At 31.4% G+C, this 18,487-nt stretch overlaps 6 protein-coding genes across 6 annotated transcripts in view; 4 read left to right on the plus strand and 2 right to left on the minus strand.

Moving 5' to 3' along the window:
* Positions 1 to 120: 120 nt before the first annotated feature.
* On the minus strand, positions 121 to 682 carry LOAG_17740 (hypothetical protein). Its single transcript, XM_020450402.1, has one exon. The coding sequence runs from the start codon at positions 516 to 518 to the stop codon at positions 363 to 365; it is 156 nt and encodes a 51-aa protein (XP_020305920.1). The 5' UTR covers positions 519 to 682; the 3' UTR covers positions 121 to 362.
* A 695-nt stretch (positions 683 to 1,377) lies between these two features.
* Positions 1,378 to 2,723, plus strand: LOAG_06086 (haloacid dehalogenase-like hydrolase). Its single transcript, XM_003141622.2, has 3 exons — positions 1,378 to 1,582; positions 1,793 to 2,017; positions 2,149 to 2,723. The coding sequence occupies exons 1-3, from the start codon at positions 1,391 to 1,393 to the stop codon at positions 2,434 to 2,436; spliced, it is 705 nt and encodes a 234-aa protein (XP_003141670.1). The 5' UTR covers positions 1,378 to 1,390; the 3' UTR covers positions 2,437 to 2,723.
* Positions 2,724 to 3,980: 1,257 nt separating this feature from the next.
* On the plus strand, positions 3,981 to 5,727 carry LOAG_06087 (HAD-superfamily hydrolase; the record flags this gene model as incomplete). The annotated part of the gene is made up of 3 exons (XM_003141623.2): positions 3,981 to 4,315; positions 4,806 to 5,030; positions 5,431 to 5,727. Exons 1-3 carry the CDS (start codon positions 4,127 to 4,129, stop codon positions 5,725 to 5,727), a joined length of 711 nt encoding a protein of 236 aa, XP_003141671.1. The 5' UTR covers positions 3,981 to 4,126.
* A 903-nt stretch (positions 5,728 to 6,630) lies between these two features.
* Positions 6,631 to 7,323, plus strand: LOAG_06088 (tRNA-specific adenosine deaminase 2; the record flags this gene model as incomplete). Its single annotated transcript, XM_003141624.2, has 1 exon — positions 6,631 to 7,323. Exon 1 carries the CDS (start codon positions 6,706 to 6,708, stop codon positions 7,321 to 7,323), a length of 618 nt encoding a protein of 205 aa, XP_003141672.1. The 5' UTR covers positions 6,631 to 6,705.
* A 1,341-nt stretch (positions 7,324 to 8,664) lies between these two features.
* Positions 8,665 to 13,016, plus strand: LOAG_06089 (Rab5 GDP/GTP exchange factor; the record flags this gene model as incomplete). Its single annotated transcript, XM_020447060.1, has 13 exons — positions 8,665 to 8,789; positions 9,103 to 9,218; positions 9,793 to 9,917; positions 10,004 to 10,064; positions 10,387 to 10,516; positions 10,741 to 10,834; positions 10,962 to 11,052; positions 11,217 to 11,322; positions 11,399 to 11,531; positions 11,863 to 12,000; positions 12,210 to 12,358; positions 12,525 to 12,628; positions 12,740 to 13,016. The coding sequence occupies exons 1-13, from the start codon at positions 8,694 to 8,696 to the stop codon at positions 13,014 to 13,016; spliced, it is 1,620 nt and encodes a 539-aa protein (XP_020302670.1). The 5' UTR covers positions 8,665 to 8,693.
* Positions 13,017 to 14,287: 1,271 nt separating this feature from the next.
* The window catches only part of LOAG_17741 (hypothetical protein), a gene marked incomplete at its 5' end in the record, with an annotated part of 6,125 nt that continues 1,925 nt past the window's right edge, over positions 14,288 to 18,487 (minus strand). Inside the window, 9 exons of the mRNA XM_020450403.1 lie at positions 14,288 to 14,592; positions 15,006 to 15,207; positions 15,734 to 15,813; positions 16,024 to 16,148; positions 16,358 to 16,554; positions 16,923 to 17,009; positions 17,203 to 17,333; positions 18,104 to 18,181; positions 18,332 to 18,463. Of these exons, the coding sequence (XP_020305921.1) occupies positions 14,521 to 14,592; positions 15,006 to 15,207; positions 15,734 to 15,813; positions 16,024 to 16,148; positions 16,358 to 16,554; positions 16,923 to 17,009; positions 17,203 to 17,333; positions 18,104 to 18,181; positions 18,332 to 18,463 (1,104 nt within the window). The 3' untranslated portion in view covers positions 14,288 to 14,520. The remainder of the gene's footprint in view (positions 14,593 to 15,005; positions 15,208 to 15,733; positions 15,814 to 16,023; positions 16,149 to 16,357; positions 16,555 to 16,922; positions 17,010 to 17,202; positions 17,334 to 18,103; positions 18,182 to 18,331; positions 18,464 to 18,487) is intronic.

Genomic DNA, 18,487 nt, shown 5'->3' on the forward strand with positions numbered 1-18,487 from the left:
TATAGCAACTACTGAAACAGGCTTGGAATTAGGTTAATGGGAAGAGAATTTTTTATAGCTTCTTGTTAGATTGCAATTCTCCTATTTCTCGTTCTTTGGGTACCTTGTGACCTCATTTCTTGTGGCTTCATTTCGGCTTAGTGACTTGACCTCATTTCGGGTAGATAAGTTTCTTTCACCGCGACATTCTCATTAATTTCACCCTTCCTCATTAAGCTGAAATAGGATAGTATCTCCTAATATTTTACCAGTTTTTATGTATACTTCTCACTGCACTTTTCATTAAAGTAGAAAAATAGCAATTATGAAAACCTCCAAATTTTCAAAACTTTTTTAGAAGCAAATGGTATTACGACGACTTGTCACAACATTATTGCTAGCTCTGTTGATAGTACCGATGACAGCTTCTGGCTTGTAGAACGATGATTGGGATGGTCCATGGCATCAGTATCATCATGAATATTTTCTATGACCATCATGAACATTTCCTCCATGATCCACATTACGGCCGTCATCATTCGACAAGCCACGAGGGATGAAAGTGGGACTGTTAAGTTTATAGTCGACACTTTTCTTCGTCCTTATCACTTAATATGGAGAGTGATAAATGGCAAAGATATCCCTGCACTATCCAGCAAATAATCAATCATACATACGCAATGAATATTCTGTTGTGCCGGCGCTTATCATTTGATTAACTGATAAGGAAAGAAGGGAGTTGCAACAGTATTCCAATTCTTAGTGAGATACTGTAGCTCTGATCGTTGAGTTAAAATAGAGATGACATAAACTAACAACAATACTAGGAGTTCTTGTCTTGCAATCTTTAATCTCCAAAGCCAGAAAATCTCGAGCCGAAACATCAATTTATGTTGAGGCCAACAAATAAAGAATATATAAAAGACGGAGAGAACAGAGATGAGGTAGAATAACGAAAATAGTATTGTTGATAATTGGGGAAACGGCTGTGTGAGTTTCGCTTAGAAAATTTCTCCAATTTCAGGAAGTGTTGTAGGATGTATGGTGATTGTCATGTCATCAAAAACTGTAAATCATTTACCAAAGTACTGTTATCAAGTTTTTATCGAATTCACTTCTTAATAAGATTTTAATAAATTCATGTAAATTCTGTCCAGAATAGTACACAGTACAGTTTTCATTTGTTTAAGATGATTCACTCTAAATCATTCCATCATATTTGCCTTTCAAACCTGTTATTACATCGATAATGAAGGTTTGATTTTTGCATGTTTAGTTTTAGGATTGAAATTGATGAATTACAAGTTTTTCTGAGTTACGTTTATCGATGTTTTACATTCCATAAATTATATCATTTGTTAAATTTTACCATAGTATAAGTAGGTATTTTAAAATTATATTTTCAGGAAGGATGAATGTCTTGGGTCCACAAATTACACATATAATATTTGACTTGGATGGACTGCTACTTGATTCAGAGACAATTTATACCCAAGTTAATACAGAATTGATGAAAAGCTATGGTAGAGAGTTCACGATGGAATTAAAAAAGAAGACAGCTGGTATGAAAATGAATGATGCAATTAAAATGATGCTTAAACATGTATGTCTTTATTTGCTATTTTTATCGCTGATTTAAGTTGTGATTATCCGAAATCTAATTTAACACTTTGAAATTTATCTTGCATTCTTTATTCAAAACTGCATCACATTTTCTTATCCTCGTCTTATTGATGTTCACTGCAAAAGTAAAAGTAATAGGAACAAAAAAAGATCTAGTTTCTTTTTTTGTGTATCAAATTGCGGCTTTCAGGAACACTTGATTGGTACAGTAAATTTGGAGGAGTACAGTGCGAAATATTTAGACTTGCTGGGTAAATATCTTCCTGAAAGTCAATTATTGCCTGGCGCTATGCAGCTAGTGAAGCATTTCGCTAAACATAAAATTCCAACAGCAATATGTACTGGATCCAATACATTTGAATTCAATGCAAAAATGAAAAATCAAAAGGAATTGTGCGATCTCATTCCACTTTATGTAATTGTTTCAAGGATTTTTCCCCACCGCAAAATCAGCTTCGAAATAACTTTTGCTAAAAATTTTAATAAATTTATACTCCCCAGAGGATATGTCATGTCATTGTAGCAAACATTCGTATGCTTATACAGGTTCTGGCTGGTGATGATCCTCATATTAAAAAGGGAAAGCCGGAACCAGATGGGTTTTTGGAGACAATGCGGCGATTTTCAGTAAAACCGGAAAGTGCCGCGCATGTTTTGGTGTTTGAAGATTCGGTAAATGGTGTTTATGCTGCGTTAGCGGCTGGGATGCATGTTGTGATGGTACCAGATTTGCGTTATTCAAGTCCTGAGAAATGTAAGGATAAAGTAACACTGATATTGAATAGTTTGGAGGAATTTAAACCAGAAATATTTGGCTTACCTCCATATGATTGAATTGAGCATTTGTAGTTCTTTTGTGATGCGTCAGCCGTACTGACAAAGGATATCATAATTGGAGGTGTTGTTACCCATATCTTAGTGCGCTGTAGACTTTAGGAAAGTCCTTTTCTTGCTCGTAACGATGGGTGCTGAACATCACTAAGGAAATGGATTTCGCGTAAGTCACGTTGCTTAATCATTCTTTATTTACTTCAAAAATTGAAGATTTTCCATATTATACTTGCGCATATTTGTTAAATATTTAAATTAGTCAAAGCCATTAGAATTCGTCAAATTGTTCAGTTACGAAAATTTTAAGAATAAAACTTCTTATTTCTTAACAGCTTGAGCATAATACTTTCTCAATTTTATCTCAGCATATCTCAATATCTGCAATTCTAAAAAATTTGTGTGTGCGCTGGTGTAATCATTCTAAGCACAAGTGGAATATTAAAAATGGTTGCAGATTGATTGACAGTCTCCATACTCGTTTCTTATATGAATGTGGAGTGTGTAATCCTGTGGGATCCTATGATATGTAATCCTATGGGTATGGCCATAGAGTATATTTCATTTAACAATACAATTATAAATATGTTCTCATTGTGGAAACTTACAAAATACTAAATTCAGGATTTCTGCGAAAAGTTCATATATATTAAGAATTTGGTTTAAAAAGAAAATTCTTTTTGCGAGAAATGAAATCAGGAGAAAAGCAAAGAAATATTTTTCATTATTCGATTGTAGTACGTTATTCGATTGTAGGACATTTCTGACTTTAAAAAGCAATTAATTTCGAAACGTAACAACTTCATTGTAAAATGTACTTGTGTCTAAACGATGCGTTAGCATGTGCTGAAACAGTGAAAACTAAGAATAAGAGGATGGATAGAGGATGTTTAGCCTGTTAATATCTCTCTATCTCTCTCTCACTATACGTATTTTAAGTTTAGCGTGAAAGTGCAAGTCAGTATTATCTTTGAAGAGAGCTAAGCATTTTACACTTTCTGGTGCAGCCATGGCTAGCGCTGGCATTTCGAGTGCAGTATATCTATCTTCCTGTCATTGCAAACATTATTAGTTTTTAAAAATTTAGATAAATGGAGTGAATGCTGTCGATATCCATATTTTGTAGAATTTTACGCTTATCTATTTCGGCTCATCTATTTCGACAAATTATGTATTGCTTTACATCACATCACTGTTGTTCTGATAAAGTGATGCTTTCGGAGATAATTCAGATTTTGAATACAAATTGAATATCGTCTGGCATTATTTCAGCAGTTTATTTACAGGCTTAGGATAATTCATTTTTAATCAATAATTATTAGAAGATTGGTATTCGTGTTTGCATTTTAATGTAAGTATTTATTCAAAATAGAAGGATATTAATGTTGTGTATGGTTTCTGGTTCAATATTTCAAATCCTCCATTTGTATAGTATACGAAGTTCAATTTAGTAGGCGCGACTTCTCAGTGTTTTCTTGTTTCAAATCAGACAGAGATTGGAAGTCTCAAAATTTTGAATTTCTGAGTGAAAATAAATATATAAAACGACAAAAATTTCTATTTTCATGCAGTGTTTCAAAACTGGGTTTGGTGGGTTGCTGAATATATGAAGAATGTGAAGATGAAATATAGAGCAGAGCTGTAAATTGAGTAAATACGCTTCATTTTCATCACTTTCTGTTTCAGATAGACTGTCATGAAATCAGTGCTGAAGATAACACACGTAATTTTTGATTTGGATGGCTTATTGATCGATACTGAAGTAGTATTCTCGAAAGTAAATCAGTGTTTGTTGTCGAAGTATGGTAAGGAATTCACTTCGCATTTGCGAGGTTTGGTGACGGGAATGCCGAAGAAAGCCGCTGTGACACGCATACTGGAACATGTTTGTTTTTTATCCTCTAGTTATTGCAACAAATTTTTCAAGAGCAATATTCCCAAGAGTTCGCAACATTTTATGCAGCAAGTGACGCTTCTATAATACTGGAAAGTTGCTTCGCCTCAGCTTTCTTATCCATCTTCGAATGATTACGTAGTTCTCGTGTTTCCATTTTAATTTCATGTTAAGAACTTCATTTGCCGTGCTGTAAAATTTAAAGTAACTTAATTGTCCAGGAGATCCGTAAGATGCCACGTTGTTGAAATTATTAGAGCAGTTTTGATGTTTTATCTGCATTACCTTCGACATTACTCTTCAGAAATCGCAGATTCCTGCCCAAAATCAGGTAGCTATCATTGTGCAAAAAAAGAAAAACTTGGATTAAATTTTCAAGTAGCTTTAATTACTGATTATTTAATGAGGTACGAGGTAGTTCTGCGAGGAATCGTTAGCTTAAAAGTCTTTGCATACACCTTCTAATTAACCTCATTTCTAGGAAAAACTATCTGGAAAAATTGACGTAGACGAATACTGTAAAAAATACGATGAAATGGCTGAAGAAATGTTACCAAAATGTTCTCTGATGCCTGGTGTGTTGAAACTTATACGGCACTTAAAAGCTCAGAATATACCTATGGCTATATGTACTGGTTCGACCAGAAAGGAATTTGAGCTTAAAACTCAATATCATAAGGAACTACTTGATTTGATATCTTTGAGGGTATGCTTTTTTGCATTTAATGGTGGGTAATGTGAGTTGAGGTTTTTTTTTCTTTTTTTTTTTATTTTTTCGTAGTACCTTATGGTATACATGGCTGGAAATTCAAAACTTTATTCTTTACCATCGACGACAAAGAAGGAAGCACTGCTAAAAAGTGTGACCAATAAAACTGAACACCAATTATATCAATCGCATATTTACAAATTGAATCCTGAACACAGTCTACTTTCTTTTGGCAAAAAGTAGAGCTAGAATTGTGCTTTTCATGTAACACTAGGTTTACTTTGAGAGTAAACATTTTCAGATCAGAGAACAGTCGGCATCTAAGTTTCACTGCTTAAATTCTCAGATAGTCAATAGAGGAGGAAGAAATGATTTTATTCATTTTTTTCCTTTTCAGATTCTATCGGGTGATGATCCTGCCGTCAAACGAGGAAAGCCAGCTCCAGACCCTTTTCTGGTAACAATGAGTAGGTTCAATGAGAAACCTGAGAAAGCTGAAAATGTCCTCGTTTTCGAAGATGCAACTAATGGAGTATATGCTGCAATAGCAGCTGGCATGCACGTTGTTATGGTGCCAGATTTAACTTACATGAAGATTCCAGATGAGTTGCAAAACAAAATAAATTTGATACTTAGAAGTTTGGAAGATTTCAAGCCGGAAAGTGTGGGATTGCCGGCGTATAATAATAAATAAGTGAAGTAATCGCTACTTATTTCGTAGGTTTTTTTTTCGAATTTCACAAAATGCTGGTATTTTATTTGTTTGATGACGGTACATTTTTTTAGAACTGTGTAAGAAATATATAATATATGAAACTTTTCAATTATTGTAGAATCTTAGTGCAGTAATGTCGGAATTATCTCATGTATCCGTACCATTTCCATAGATTTTTTGTTTTTGTAAGTACTAAAATTTCATTCAGCTTTCCAAACGAGCTCTTTAGAAACAGCAACTATTACGAGGTTGACTTCTTACTATTGTATCAGTAGCTGTGTTTAGCACTTATCTATTATGTTTATGTAGTGTTAACTATCAACCATTAATAAAACTGGTATTTCTATTTCTTCCTTATCGGTTCAATATCGTAATACGATCATTCATATTGATCACACCATCGTACCGTGTTTTATTAATAAAAGTGTTTTTCACAGTAATTATTAATTAACTTTGTTTACATTCTGTTTTTCTTGACAGTTGATTTCTAGTTGATTAACAAAGTAAGAAATGCAGAGCAATGTAGTGAGGGAGGAAAGGTATTATTTTAGAATTTCATTATCCATGGTAGTGTAAGAGTTTAAGTTTATGTCATGCTTGATATTGTGATGCTAAATAAATTCTCTGATTTTGCAGGTATCACGTATCCAGGGGAATCCTTTACTCATATTTCTCTTTTTTACCATTGTAATTTAAATTTTTGAAAGGCAATTTGGGAAGGAATCTAACATTTAGTTGTATTGCTAAGCAGAAATGTATTTGACTAGAATTAATTTGCAGTTCAATGCAAATATATAAACGAAATAGCTCAAATTAAATTCCTTTGTTGTTCGCTTTTGTTTCCTTTTACAACTTGGAATCATTAGCTTTTGTGTACTCGTGTCTTTCAGCAGAAGTCAAAAATGATGAAATAATTGTTATGAGATCAATGTTTGGCCGGAGTCATTCAGCTTCTCCATGGTTTATTTGTCGCGAAGTGCTGTGGATGTCGCATGGATGTCACTAAAGCAGGAACTAAACGAGGACGAAGTCCATTTTCTAAATCGAGCCTTTGAAATAGCTGTAGATGCGGTTCTTAATAATGAGGTTCCTGTGGGTTGTGTTTTTGTTTTCGAAGGTCAGGAAGTGGCATTTGGACGGAATGACGTAAATCGTACGAAAAACCCCACGTATCATGCAGAAATGGTTGCTCTTGAAATGATGAAACAATGGTGCATGGATAACGGACATGAGTTGGAGGACGTAATGCGGCGCTCGACTCTATATGTTACACTTGAACCGTGTATTATGTGTGCATCAGCACTGTATCATTTGCGCTTGAAAAAGATCTTGTATGGTGCAGCGAATGAACGTTTCGGTGGTTTACTTAGTGTTGGAACAAGGGAGAAATATGGAGCGGAGCATTTCATCGAAATTTTACCAAATCTTAGTGTTGATCGAGCTGTAAAATTATTGAAAGAATTTTATGAGAAGCAAAATCCGTTCTGTCCAGAAGAGAAGCGAAAAATGAAAAAACCAATGAAATCAGGAGATAATGGTGATAATTGTCATGTTGTTGCGCTTCTAGATGTTTGATTTTCTCAAGTCATTTTAATTAAATATTTACTTATTTTTATGTTATCATTGCTTGTTATAATTTCTACTGTTATTTCATTCGTAGTCATCAACCAAACTGCTTCGATTCCTATAATATTTCAGTCGGTGTAAATTTGTGGCGTTTTTTTTTTATTTAACTTCTTCGAATAATATTAGCCTTTCAGTTAGGTTCTTCAAGTTATTAAATCCTGAAATTGGAAGACATGAGTTTTTTGCAATTTTTTTCCAGTTTCGAAAGAAATTTAATTTCCGGTATTGCTGTTTGTATTGTTTACTGATCAATAGAATGGTTAAGTTGCGATCATAGTGTTTGTTTTATTTAGTTATTCAATTGATGAGTTTATTTGATTTTAGTTTTATTGAAATGCAATTTCTACTTTCTTCATCATGCATTTTATCATGATTGAGAAATTGATTTCTTATCATTGCTTGCAAATTTCACTTATCATTGTTATGTTTTGTTTATTTGTTCAACTATTCAATTTTTGGAACTATACTTGTGCAAATGGATTGTTATTGATTAAAAAAAAAGCCAAAAATGTCATTTCTAAGGTTATTTTGAAAATCGAAAATTTACATATCTTGAAAAGTATTTTAAATCAGGACGATACAATAAAACGCCGAAAAACTGTATGAAGATGAAGGAATGTTTTAAGATCGTTTGAATCATTGATTAAAAGAAGCTAGCGGCGTTTTCATCCGTGCGATCCTTCGCATTACAATACTTCCTTCATTTTTGTTTATCTCATTTATAGCTAACATTTTACTACGTCAGTTTTATTATCTATACGTTATACTAGAAGGTGTTTTTACGTAAGCTATTCAGATATTTATGTTGTATTCGAGTATTTGATTCATTTTGAGAAGTGAAAAATCAAATCAAAATTGGATTTTTGGGTCACATTCATCCTTCTCACGAATATAACTTTTGATTAAGAGTACTGATAAGCAAGCAATTATTACTGATAATTGCAATCATTTCAGATCTACCCATCTGGTAGATATGCTATACCGTTATAAGTTAACAATTACTGCTTTATGTGTAATTAATTTATTGGAGTGCAAATAATAAAATTATCTTTGCGAGAATTTTCTTTGTTATATAAGTATTAGTTCTAATTGCAGTATATTATTAAATATCGATTGATCATTGATGAATTTTGTTGTCTATTCAAGCAAACCAGAATTGTTATTTATGATTCTAACATTTTTTGTTGTTAATTTTTTTTTTCTTAGTTTTTTTTTCTTAATTTACTGTATATATGCGTATTTCTCGATAATTCTCTCAAAATATTCCATAAATCGGTATCAGTATTACCATTCAGGTTGTGAAATTTATCGATTTTAAGATGAATAACACTGAAATAGAGAGTGGAACTGAAAAACTGCTAAAGTCTTCCTCATCTGATAAACGATTGAGAGTACAAATTACGGAAGGAGATCTGGTATGGTTTTATGATTTCTAATTCAGAGCTTCTTTTATTTCCTTGATCTTAACTACAAAAACGTAAATTATTGGGAATCTCAGGAGCTTAGTTATAGTGGAAATCTCAGGGGCTTAGTTAGAGTGGTATATGTTAATACATAATGTACAGCATCCTAGACTTATCTTCTAGGTTTCAGACAAATTAAGTTGATTCTATTATATTTTGGTGACTGAAAATTAGATAATGGATGGGAAGAAAAATATTTTTCTGGTACAAAGAATTTGACTAGGTTTTGACAAAATGTGCAAAAAATGGCAATCAATTTTTGCAGCTTTGTGTCAATCGTTGTGGTTTCTATGGTACACCGCAGTGGAAAGGAAGATGTTCGAAGTGCTGGAGAGCTTATCAAATGGAGGAAAAGAAAACACAGTGTTATACGAAAAACAGGTTTATATTAAATTTTTTTTCTTTTCAAGAAAAAATTATAGATTGTTTTTCTAGCACTTTTTTCGTAGTAACTCAAAATTATACAAACGTGAGCATAAGTAAAAGGAATATTCATATTGTATATGTTAAAAAAAAAAGAAAAAAGAACTCGGAAGAATATATGGGGCAATAAATATTGGTCACAATGGAACATTTTTGATAAAATAAGGGGAAATCCTTTCGTTTGCTTTGACATAATAGCATTAAATTTTAGCAATGAAAACATTTACTAGTAAACGCCGATGCTGCTTAGTGTATTCTTTTGTTCTTTAAATTCTTCAGTGCTTCTCTGATTTACTCTTATTTTAATTGGCTTCTCTTACTGTCCTAACGGACTTTTCATAATGGGCAAGGTTTCAAAGGAGTATTATTTTTCATATTTTAACATATTATTACGCAAAGCTATTAAATTTGGTAAGAAGAAATTTTGAATATCTTGTGCTTGCAAAAGGTTAAACTGGAAATTTCCAGAAAATTTTTCTTTTATTGAGCTTTGTGCAAGTTTAGTCTACATTTTTTCATTTCCTGTTTATAGAGAACTTATAAGTTTCGAGAAATTCGAAGGACGTCGAAGACCATCAACAGAAAGTCGTTCACTTACGTTAAAGTCGATTCTTCGAAAATCACCATCAATAAGTGCTAATTCAAATCCCTCTCAAGGTTTGTTATTTCTTACGTGTTATATTCATCATTTCTTTGTTTTTGCAAGCACGTTTTTTTAATAGGATATTTATATTTTATTTCAGAAATAGTATGTACGGCAGCTCCGTCACAGTCTGCACTAACATCTCCTGTTACACCATTGAGGTATTTCAAAACTCTTTTCTTCAATAGTGACATTGTATTTATTTGGATCCTTTTCTTCATTTTGGCCATGTTTTCTTATTTTCCTAAATTTCGCTTATTTTATTTCAAAGCATGAATTTAAGTTTGAAAAGTATGTCTTTTCTTCAGTAGTCTTTTCTCGTTGCATACCAAAAAACTGCGTAATAACATAAGAACTTTATTAATTCGGAAGATAATAAAATTCGAAATTTCCATGGTTTCTTTTTACATATTACTGAAGAAATAATTGACCTTTACTACTGCTCTAATTTATGAGAAATATGTAGTAGTAATCAACTTCCAGGCATCGTCTTAGTGAAGGAAGCATTTCTGCTTATGATCATTTTCACGAGTTTCTCCAAAATAATCTTCCCCAAGCAGCCGCTCATGAGATAGCTCAGCAAACACATCATGCTGTTGATAAGATTCTGGAAGTTAGTTCCACATGCTGCTATTCCTTACTTTAATTATGGATACGGGGAATACTTAACAGGAATACTTCTTCAATTATTCAAAATAAAATTTCTGAAATGACAGAATTTGAAGAGTTTTTTCGTTTATGCCATAATCTTACGATCTAATTTCCATCGTAATCCCTTAGAGTTGCGTTAGTTAAGTTGATATTTGTTTGAAATTGAGTAACTTATTTGAATTCCAGCAACAGAACGTTAATATGGACGATCTGTCAAGCATGGTACAGCATTTTTATCAAGTGCTTGCAGATAAAATGCGTCACAGCCCCATTATGAATGGTGAATGTTTTGTTGTTATTACAAACCAGTTAATTTTGGAAATATTAACGTGAAACATAGATGGGTATCATAAACTGCCACACCCTTTATTAAGCAATTCAGATATTAATATACTATTAGATTTTAGATTCAGTGGTTAGTGTAAGTGTTGAAGAGGTAATGGCAGAAGTAGAGCAGTATATATGTGTACGGGCTTATAGCACATTATTCTGCGCCAGGCATGTCCTTATGTTTTTTCTGAAGATATTTGAAAATTTTTCTCATTCTTAAAATCTTTGAGGAGCGTTAGGATAATTTGTTTACTGCATCACTTAGAATTTTTAGGTCTTTCTCCCATAATCTTGTTTAAACTTTTAATTGTCTAAATTGGAATGTTTTCTAGAGCTGACGAAGAAAGTGCAGATCTATCATTGCAAGATAGAATACGGTCCTTGAATTGGGTTACAGCAGGTTTTCTGGAAACCACTCTTGACTTTAGTCAAGAATCGGTAAATTACATCATTTCACTTGACAACTTCATTATTCATTGATAAAAGACTATCGTTTGAAGGCTTTAATTGGTAGGTTCGTGACAAATTGGATGAAGCAATAACTGAGATTATTGATATGAATAGCCGTCGAGGAGCAGCGGAAAAGTTGCAATGTTTGGTTCGTTGTTCAAAAATGATCTTTGAGGCGCTAAAGGAAAGCCGCTCAGGTATGATGATGTTGATCAATACTCTAAACTTGTTTTAATGTTTTTTTTTCCTCTTTTTGTAACACTGCAATTGCTTTAATTATCGGTAGCAATTACGCTGTTGTGTATTTTTAGATGTCGACATCACTGCTAAAATATTTAGTAGAGAAATCACGAGAGAAGAATTGAGACCTCATTAATAGCAGAACAAATCGAGATCTCCAATTTTTACGGGACCGATTATTAAATATATCTCCCTTTTAAAACTTTTGTCGGTACTGTCTTCCTTCGCATAACTCAGATTCATGTGCAGCTCATTTCTTCCCCAAGTTTATAGATTTCTTACTTGCAGGCGCTCCGGCTGGTGCCGATGAATATTTACCGGTACTGATTTTTGTGATTCTGAAAGGAAATCCACCACTTATTCAGTCAAACGTCAAATTTGTCAGTCGATTTGCTCTACCTGTCAGAGTTTTGAGCGGCGAGTCAGGTTTCCTGATTTTCTTTTTTAACTTTGTTATAAGTTGTGGAATTGCATCGAGATTTCTCGTATTTTACACACTGATTTACTGCAAGAGGTGCATATTAGATTGTTATCGGATAAAATTGGTTTTGTGGAATTGTAAGGTCGTAAGTGATGAAATTTGTTGTAATTCAATAGTTTCCCGCTATTATGTGTTTGTGATTTTTGCTCTTTAGGTTATTATTTTACGAATGTGAGTTGCGCGCTACAGTTTGTGCAAAATATGAATGCCGAAAGCTTAAAAATGCCAAAACAAGAATTTGAGGCGTACACTTCAGGACGTGAAGTACCTCCTCTAAATGCAATGAATATGGGGTGTAACCAGGTACTACACTCTTTCATATTTGACGATAAGTTGTACATTTAACTAATATCTCTTCCCTCAGATTCGTTTGTACTGATCAAAATTTGAAAATTTTGACAGTATTATTAACAACAGTAATCTCTCTAATCTGTTTGGATAATTATATTACATGGATAATTTTCTTCAGTCGATCCGGACTATGGAAAATTCTTTGGTACTGGTACGGCAATTGCTAGAGAAGCAAAAGAATTTGAAGGGACGCATAAATGAGCTTGAAATACGTGTGAAGAGGTAGTATTAGAATTTCTCAATTTCTTTTGCAACTGCGGCAATATTTGAAATTTAAAAATTTCATGTTTTGCAAGTGAGATTAAATTTTAGCGAAATATTCTCGCATTGCAGGGAAACAGGTGAATTATCGGCCGAAATAGATGAAATCCTCAATATGTATCCATCGGAAGAATTGAAGCATTTAGCCGAACAGATAATGATTGAAGAAGCGGAACTATTTGGATCTCTTTCAGCACCATCGTCCATTTTGCTGAACGCTTCACAATCTTCTCGAGTGCTTGACTTTATTGATGACGATAATGCAGATATCGAAGACCATGATGATGACTGTGAAAAGGATGTTACTACATCTCAGTCTCAGGCATCATCCATACAGAATTCAGCCTAACACTTCTATCCGTTTTTTTTCAAAGCATAAGGTGAAAAGAGACAAGAATATTGTCAACTATGCAAGAGTTGGGATACTTATCTTATTTTGCATTTTAATATACTGGTGTAATTTTACGGGTGAATCACAATTGTAAAATCCTAACATACGTAGAGTAAGTAATATATTGAAATCAGGGGACTTCCCAGCTTACAAAAAAATCAAGAAACTTCCCAGCCTTCTCGAATTGATTCTCCACACATCTGTAAATAGACTGATGAAATGTATTGTCCGTCAGCAAAATGCTTCTTTGGGGTAATTTAATGAGAAGTATTTGAAATAAGTATTGGATAACATGATTCGGCTTTGTATCACTTTTAGTAGCATCGACTGTCATTTTCAAATCGTTGTTTTGTTGTCTTCACTGCTAAAAATGTAATGATGTTTTTTCGGCAAGTATTAACTTTATCACTTTTACATCGCGTTGAGACTTTCAGAATGATCATGAAAGAATATTCGTACTTCAAGCTGCAAAATTTCATAGACTTTATATATCCATCGAAGTTGCAAAAGTCGAAATTGAACACAAAGAGTACCATGTTTAATTTATAGTGAATGCTGTTGAAGTTAGTTTTTCAAATGTTTGCCAGAATCAGTACCTCCTTTGAGGTTATAAATCTTTAATTTTGTACTTGTTCAATAGAATCTTTAATAATCGGAAAACTGTTCCATCGGGAATCATTCATTTCAAAAATTTCCAAATCATTTTTTAAAAAAATTGCAAACAACGCATTAGGCCACGATAATTCAGCTAATACACTTTTTCCATCACTGAAAATATGTGCGTGATATTCTTATCCGTTTCATTCTAAAATTAACACTTTGATCTGCAAATTGATGATAGTGTGAGGATGTGCTTGAATTAAAGCACCACCTCAACAGTAATTGGATTCTTTTTTAAATTGAAGGGTATCTTAAAGGTTCAAGATTTTAGATTCATTTCCTTGCATGTTGAAGCAATTAATTTTATTATACCCGTTACGGTAAATGCTCATAGCTGGTATTTCTGGGAACTTTATCATAAGATTTTTGATGGGATTGAAAAACTATAAAATTAAATCAAATATAACAAAATTTGAATAGAGATAATGGGTCAAGCTTATAACTACTAATTCTGGACTTTAATTATTAACTTGAATTCTAACTATATCGATGGTAAAACTGTCAAGATAAGGTTATACTGTTTAAGCAATATGATGGCTAATTCATTACAGCTGTACCAATAAGCCATAATATTTCTTTATCAGTTGAACAAGATGAAAGGAGAAATGTAATTTCTCGTATAACCATAGAATAGTATTAAAATGTCTCATAAAAAAAAAGGTCCTTCGCATGCCTTTAGGCTTCGAATTGTAGACATAAAAAAGTAAATGACAAAGGGACACTTTTTTACCCGTTGCCTAAATTAGTGAATATAATTAAATCTATGGATTGTGTCAATCTAAATAATACATTCTTCCAATTGTCAGGATAGTGGTTGCACTTGCACTGTCACCTTGTTCGAGTAGTTGCCCATCAATTTATTGATCAATGTTGTCTAAATTAAACATCAAAATTTATGACTGGGAACGGAAAAAAGTTTTTTCTTTTTTTTTCTTTAGATTTTCAGCTATATGTAAAGTGTTGAAACAGTTGACATATTTTACAAGCAATAGATATTGATAAACTTTGTTAAGATATAAATTCTATAAATTCTTTTCTTCTATTTTTCCATCAATAACAATGTCTTGTCATTTGATATGATTACTGTATTAATTAATGACAAATCATTAATCCTCCTAATATCCATATTTTTCTTATTCTTAACAAATTTCTTCTATTCTGTTCATCATCAATCTTCTATATTGTCGTATTTTTTTTTAATATTAATTAAAAAATTAACGTTTAATTTTTCGGTTTAAAATTAATTTTTCCAACAAATATAATGATATGAGGAAAAAAAAAACAAACTTTTAAGAGTAATTCGATGAAGATAGCAATAAAAATGAACAGAATACCAGTAGTGATGGGAATAAAACAGAGAAATGCAAATGCTCTTTTTATAAGTAAAAGCATTTTCCGCAGAAGTGCTAATGAATCATTTCCAATTTCCACTATTTGATATTCTGCGAATAATGGTACTATCATATTTCGCATCTTTGATAAATCCGTACTAAAATAACATTTAAGGTAAATTATCATTGTAATGATATAAATTAAAGAACAAACTTTTAAGAATAATTCGATGATGATATCTCTGATTATTTGCTATTATTGTATAACTCTTAGTGTATTTCAGGCTAAGTCCAATTATATTTTTATTTCTAAGCCCTGAAATTTTCTAAATTTCTAAGGGATATTTTACCAACTCCTAACAATTTCACTATCAATTACGAATGCATGACCTGTCACAGTTATTTTGTATAGGTGGGTGGGTTCAAATTTCAAATGTTGTAAATATTGCACTACGATTTGTTAATCCTGCAGTAAAACTTATAAGCATAGGTGTAAATGAGTAATAAAAATTCCTGCAGGAATTACGTGCTATATTCTTAAAATCAAAATTTTGAATAATAATGATTTGTTTTTAAAGAATTAGTATTCCAATCAATATATCTATCCTGACGTACGTGAGATAGATATACACGTGCGAAAAAAAAATAATTTCGAATGTAAGGAAATATTTTTATGTAGCGAACCCATAAATGATTCCTCGACCTTTCCACATAACAATGTTAATCTGAGATCGTATGTAAGTTCGAAGAAGTGTTCCTGTTTTCTAAAATTTTTAAATATTAATACTGCGAGTAAAAATTGTTCGTAAAATTTAATTATCAATAGTATAAGTAAAATTTTGTCATCCATTAAGTTTTCTCTCTCTCTCTCTCTTTCTCTACAAAAAAAAAAAAAAACTAAGGTAACTGATATAACTTGTATAAATTACTTTCAGTAATAACTAAAAAAAATAAATCAGATAATCAGTACTGACCGGTTCAATTTCAATGATGATAGCATCATGTTCCACTGAGCTTTTATTGAGACCAATAATTGATTCTTTAACACTCCTATCAGCATATAGAAAATTAGGAAATGAAAATAGAATGGGTGGTGTACCTGAAAATATTGATAAAATCAAGAATCTTTTAATCATGAATTATCATCAAAAATTAAAATTTGGGAATTTAATCTGTCAACATTTGCTATTAGCTCATATTTTAACCATAAAATATTCATTTATTTCATTTTCATTTTATTCCAAATTGATCGAAGAATGGGAGTTTACAATATTTTCTTTTAAATTTATATATTGATTTAAATCATACCATTGTAGCAATGACTAAGATCCAAAAATCCTTTAGGAAAACATTTTTCATCTTCGGAAAAAAATATCTTCCCATTATTGTGACAAAATCCTTCATTACCAGGCATTGTTGAATCCAATAAATCTTCTTTTACAGTAAAACGATATGCTGGTATATTTTTGTATTCGATTTCTTTCGCAAATGTTAAATGTATTGATCTAAAATAAATATTAACTAATCATTTAGTTAATTTTAAAGTTTTAATTTTACTAACTACCATATAAATTTGTTAAATTACAATTCAGGATGTAATTTTACTTTTTGTTTTTCATAATATATTAAAATATCGAATTCAAATATAAAATGAAATAATCAATAAGTTATATTTTGTCTCAAAAATTTGCATAAATTTAAAAACTGCTCCAATCTTATTTGTGTTTTTTATTTTTTACTTTTCATTTTTTTCTTTTTTTTAATCTATATAAACAGTAGTTCTTCACATTCTAACCTATTCTGTTCTTTGTCCTGTTATATAAAATTAGTAAAAAAAAAATTAATTATCTAATTAGCGATAGCATTAGTACACCTGCAAAGATCCGGTGCAAACACGTAAATTATATCAGTTTTTTTGATAAATGGTTTGTAAATTTCACCATCTGTCCCATTAATTTCCCTGAAAATTTAATCATTGTATATTAAATGAAACTTTTATAGGAACCATAACCTGGCTCCCCTCTCAATCAACATTAATCATACATTTTAATTAATGTAATTAATGAAACGTTCAATGTTGCATTCGTTGTAAAGTTATCAGAAAAAAGAAAAAATTCCTTAAATTTTGTAAAGAAAAAAAAAAAGTAGCTTACCTAGCTTGTTTACTAGTCCACCAATTTGCAGGTAATAATTTGAGGCCATCCCAGTTCAGTATTTCACCAGCTACTACACTACCATTATTGTTACCGGTGGTTATTTCAATAACTTTTTGAGCACCATTCCTCTAAAATTTAACTTATTTCTTCAGCAATTTAATTTAATTACAAATAACCTAGCTTTATCTCTCGGATAAAAGCTGATTAAGAGAATCAATCAAATTTGAATCAGTAAACCTGATAGCATTATTTCACATGAACTTGGAAAGTAAGGCTATCAGTAATAATGTATGGTAGATTCTTAACAAAAAAAATGAGCTCAAACATAATCATTTTGATAGAAACAATTCTATTAATCATAAATTTATTTATCTTAAAATGATTTCATTTCTTTTACAATCTATCGATTACATTTCCGGTCATTTTTCTATTCATCCATCATTTCCGGTCATTTTTCTATTCATCCATCATTTCCGGTCATTTTTCTATTCATCCATCATTTCCGGTCATTTTTTTATTCAACCATTTTTTACATGATGTTGACCGATCAAAATAAAAAATCGATGATTTATTTTTTATCATTTAATTAAAAGTATTCATAATGTATCACGAGATGAGGGATTTCCTGGATAAACCTTTAACAATTACAACACTGATTATTTCCTTTTTGTCATCTTTATGCAAATTTAGAAATAATTTTCTTTCAACTTTATGCAACTTTTTGGAATATTTTTCTCCGATTATAAAGGATTAGTACTCAAAAATATCAAAATAGTTGGATAAAAGTAAAAATAAATAATAAATAATCTAGACAATAATTAATAATAATCTCGCCACATTAATTTCTATTTTGGTATTTTAAGTTCATTGAAATTACAAAAATCATTTAATTACTTACATGCATCAGGAAACCAATTCTCTTTGGTACATTCAAAATTGATTTACAAAGTATGTCCACAAATGGTATTGCACATACCTTAATAAGAAATTTACATATATATAAATAAAGTATGTAAATTTTGGTGCAATATAAGTTGCTTCAGTAAACAGCATTCATGAAAATGATAGTTTAAAAATTATATATCTGTTTAAGGGATAGTAAAAATTAAGGATAATAAAAGCTAACATTTGCAAGGTATGGATCTTCGTATCCTTTAAATAAAATATCATCTATAGAAACTTTCAAAAATGGTTGTTGTGAAGTAAGAGCAACTTGTGCCATAGTTGTAATTGGATTTGAAGCCATTTCGACAAATTTCTGAAAAAAATTACAAATCAGAAA

Source organism: Loa loa, assembly GCF_000183805.2.
Source record: "Loa loa unplaced genomic scaffold supercont3.122, whole genome shotgun sequence".
NCBI classification, from domain to species: domain Eukaryota; kingdom Metazoa; phylum Nematoda; class Chromadorea; order Rhabditida; family Onchocercidae; genus Loa; species Loa loa.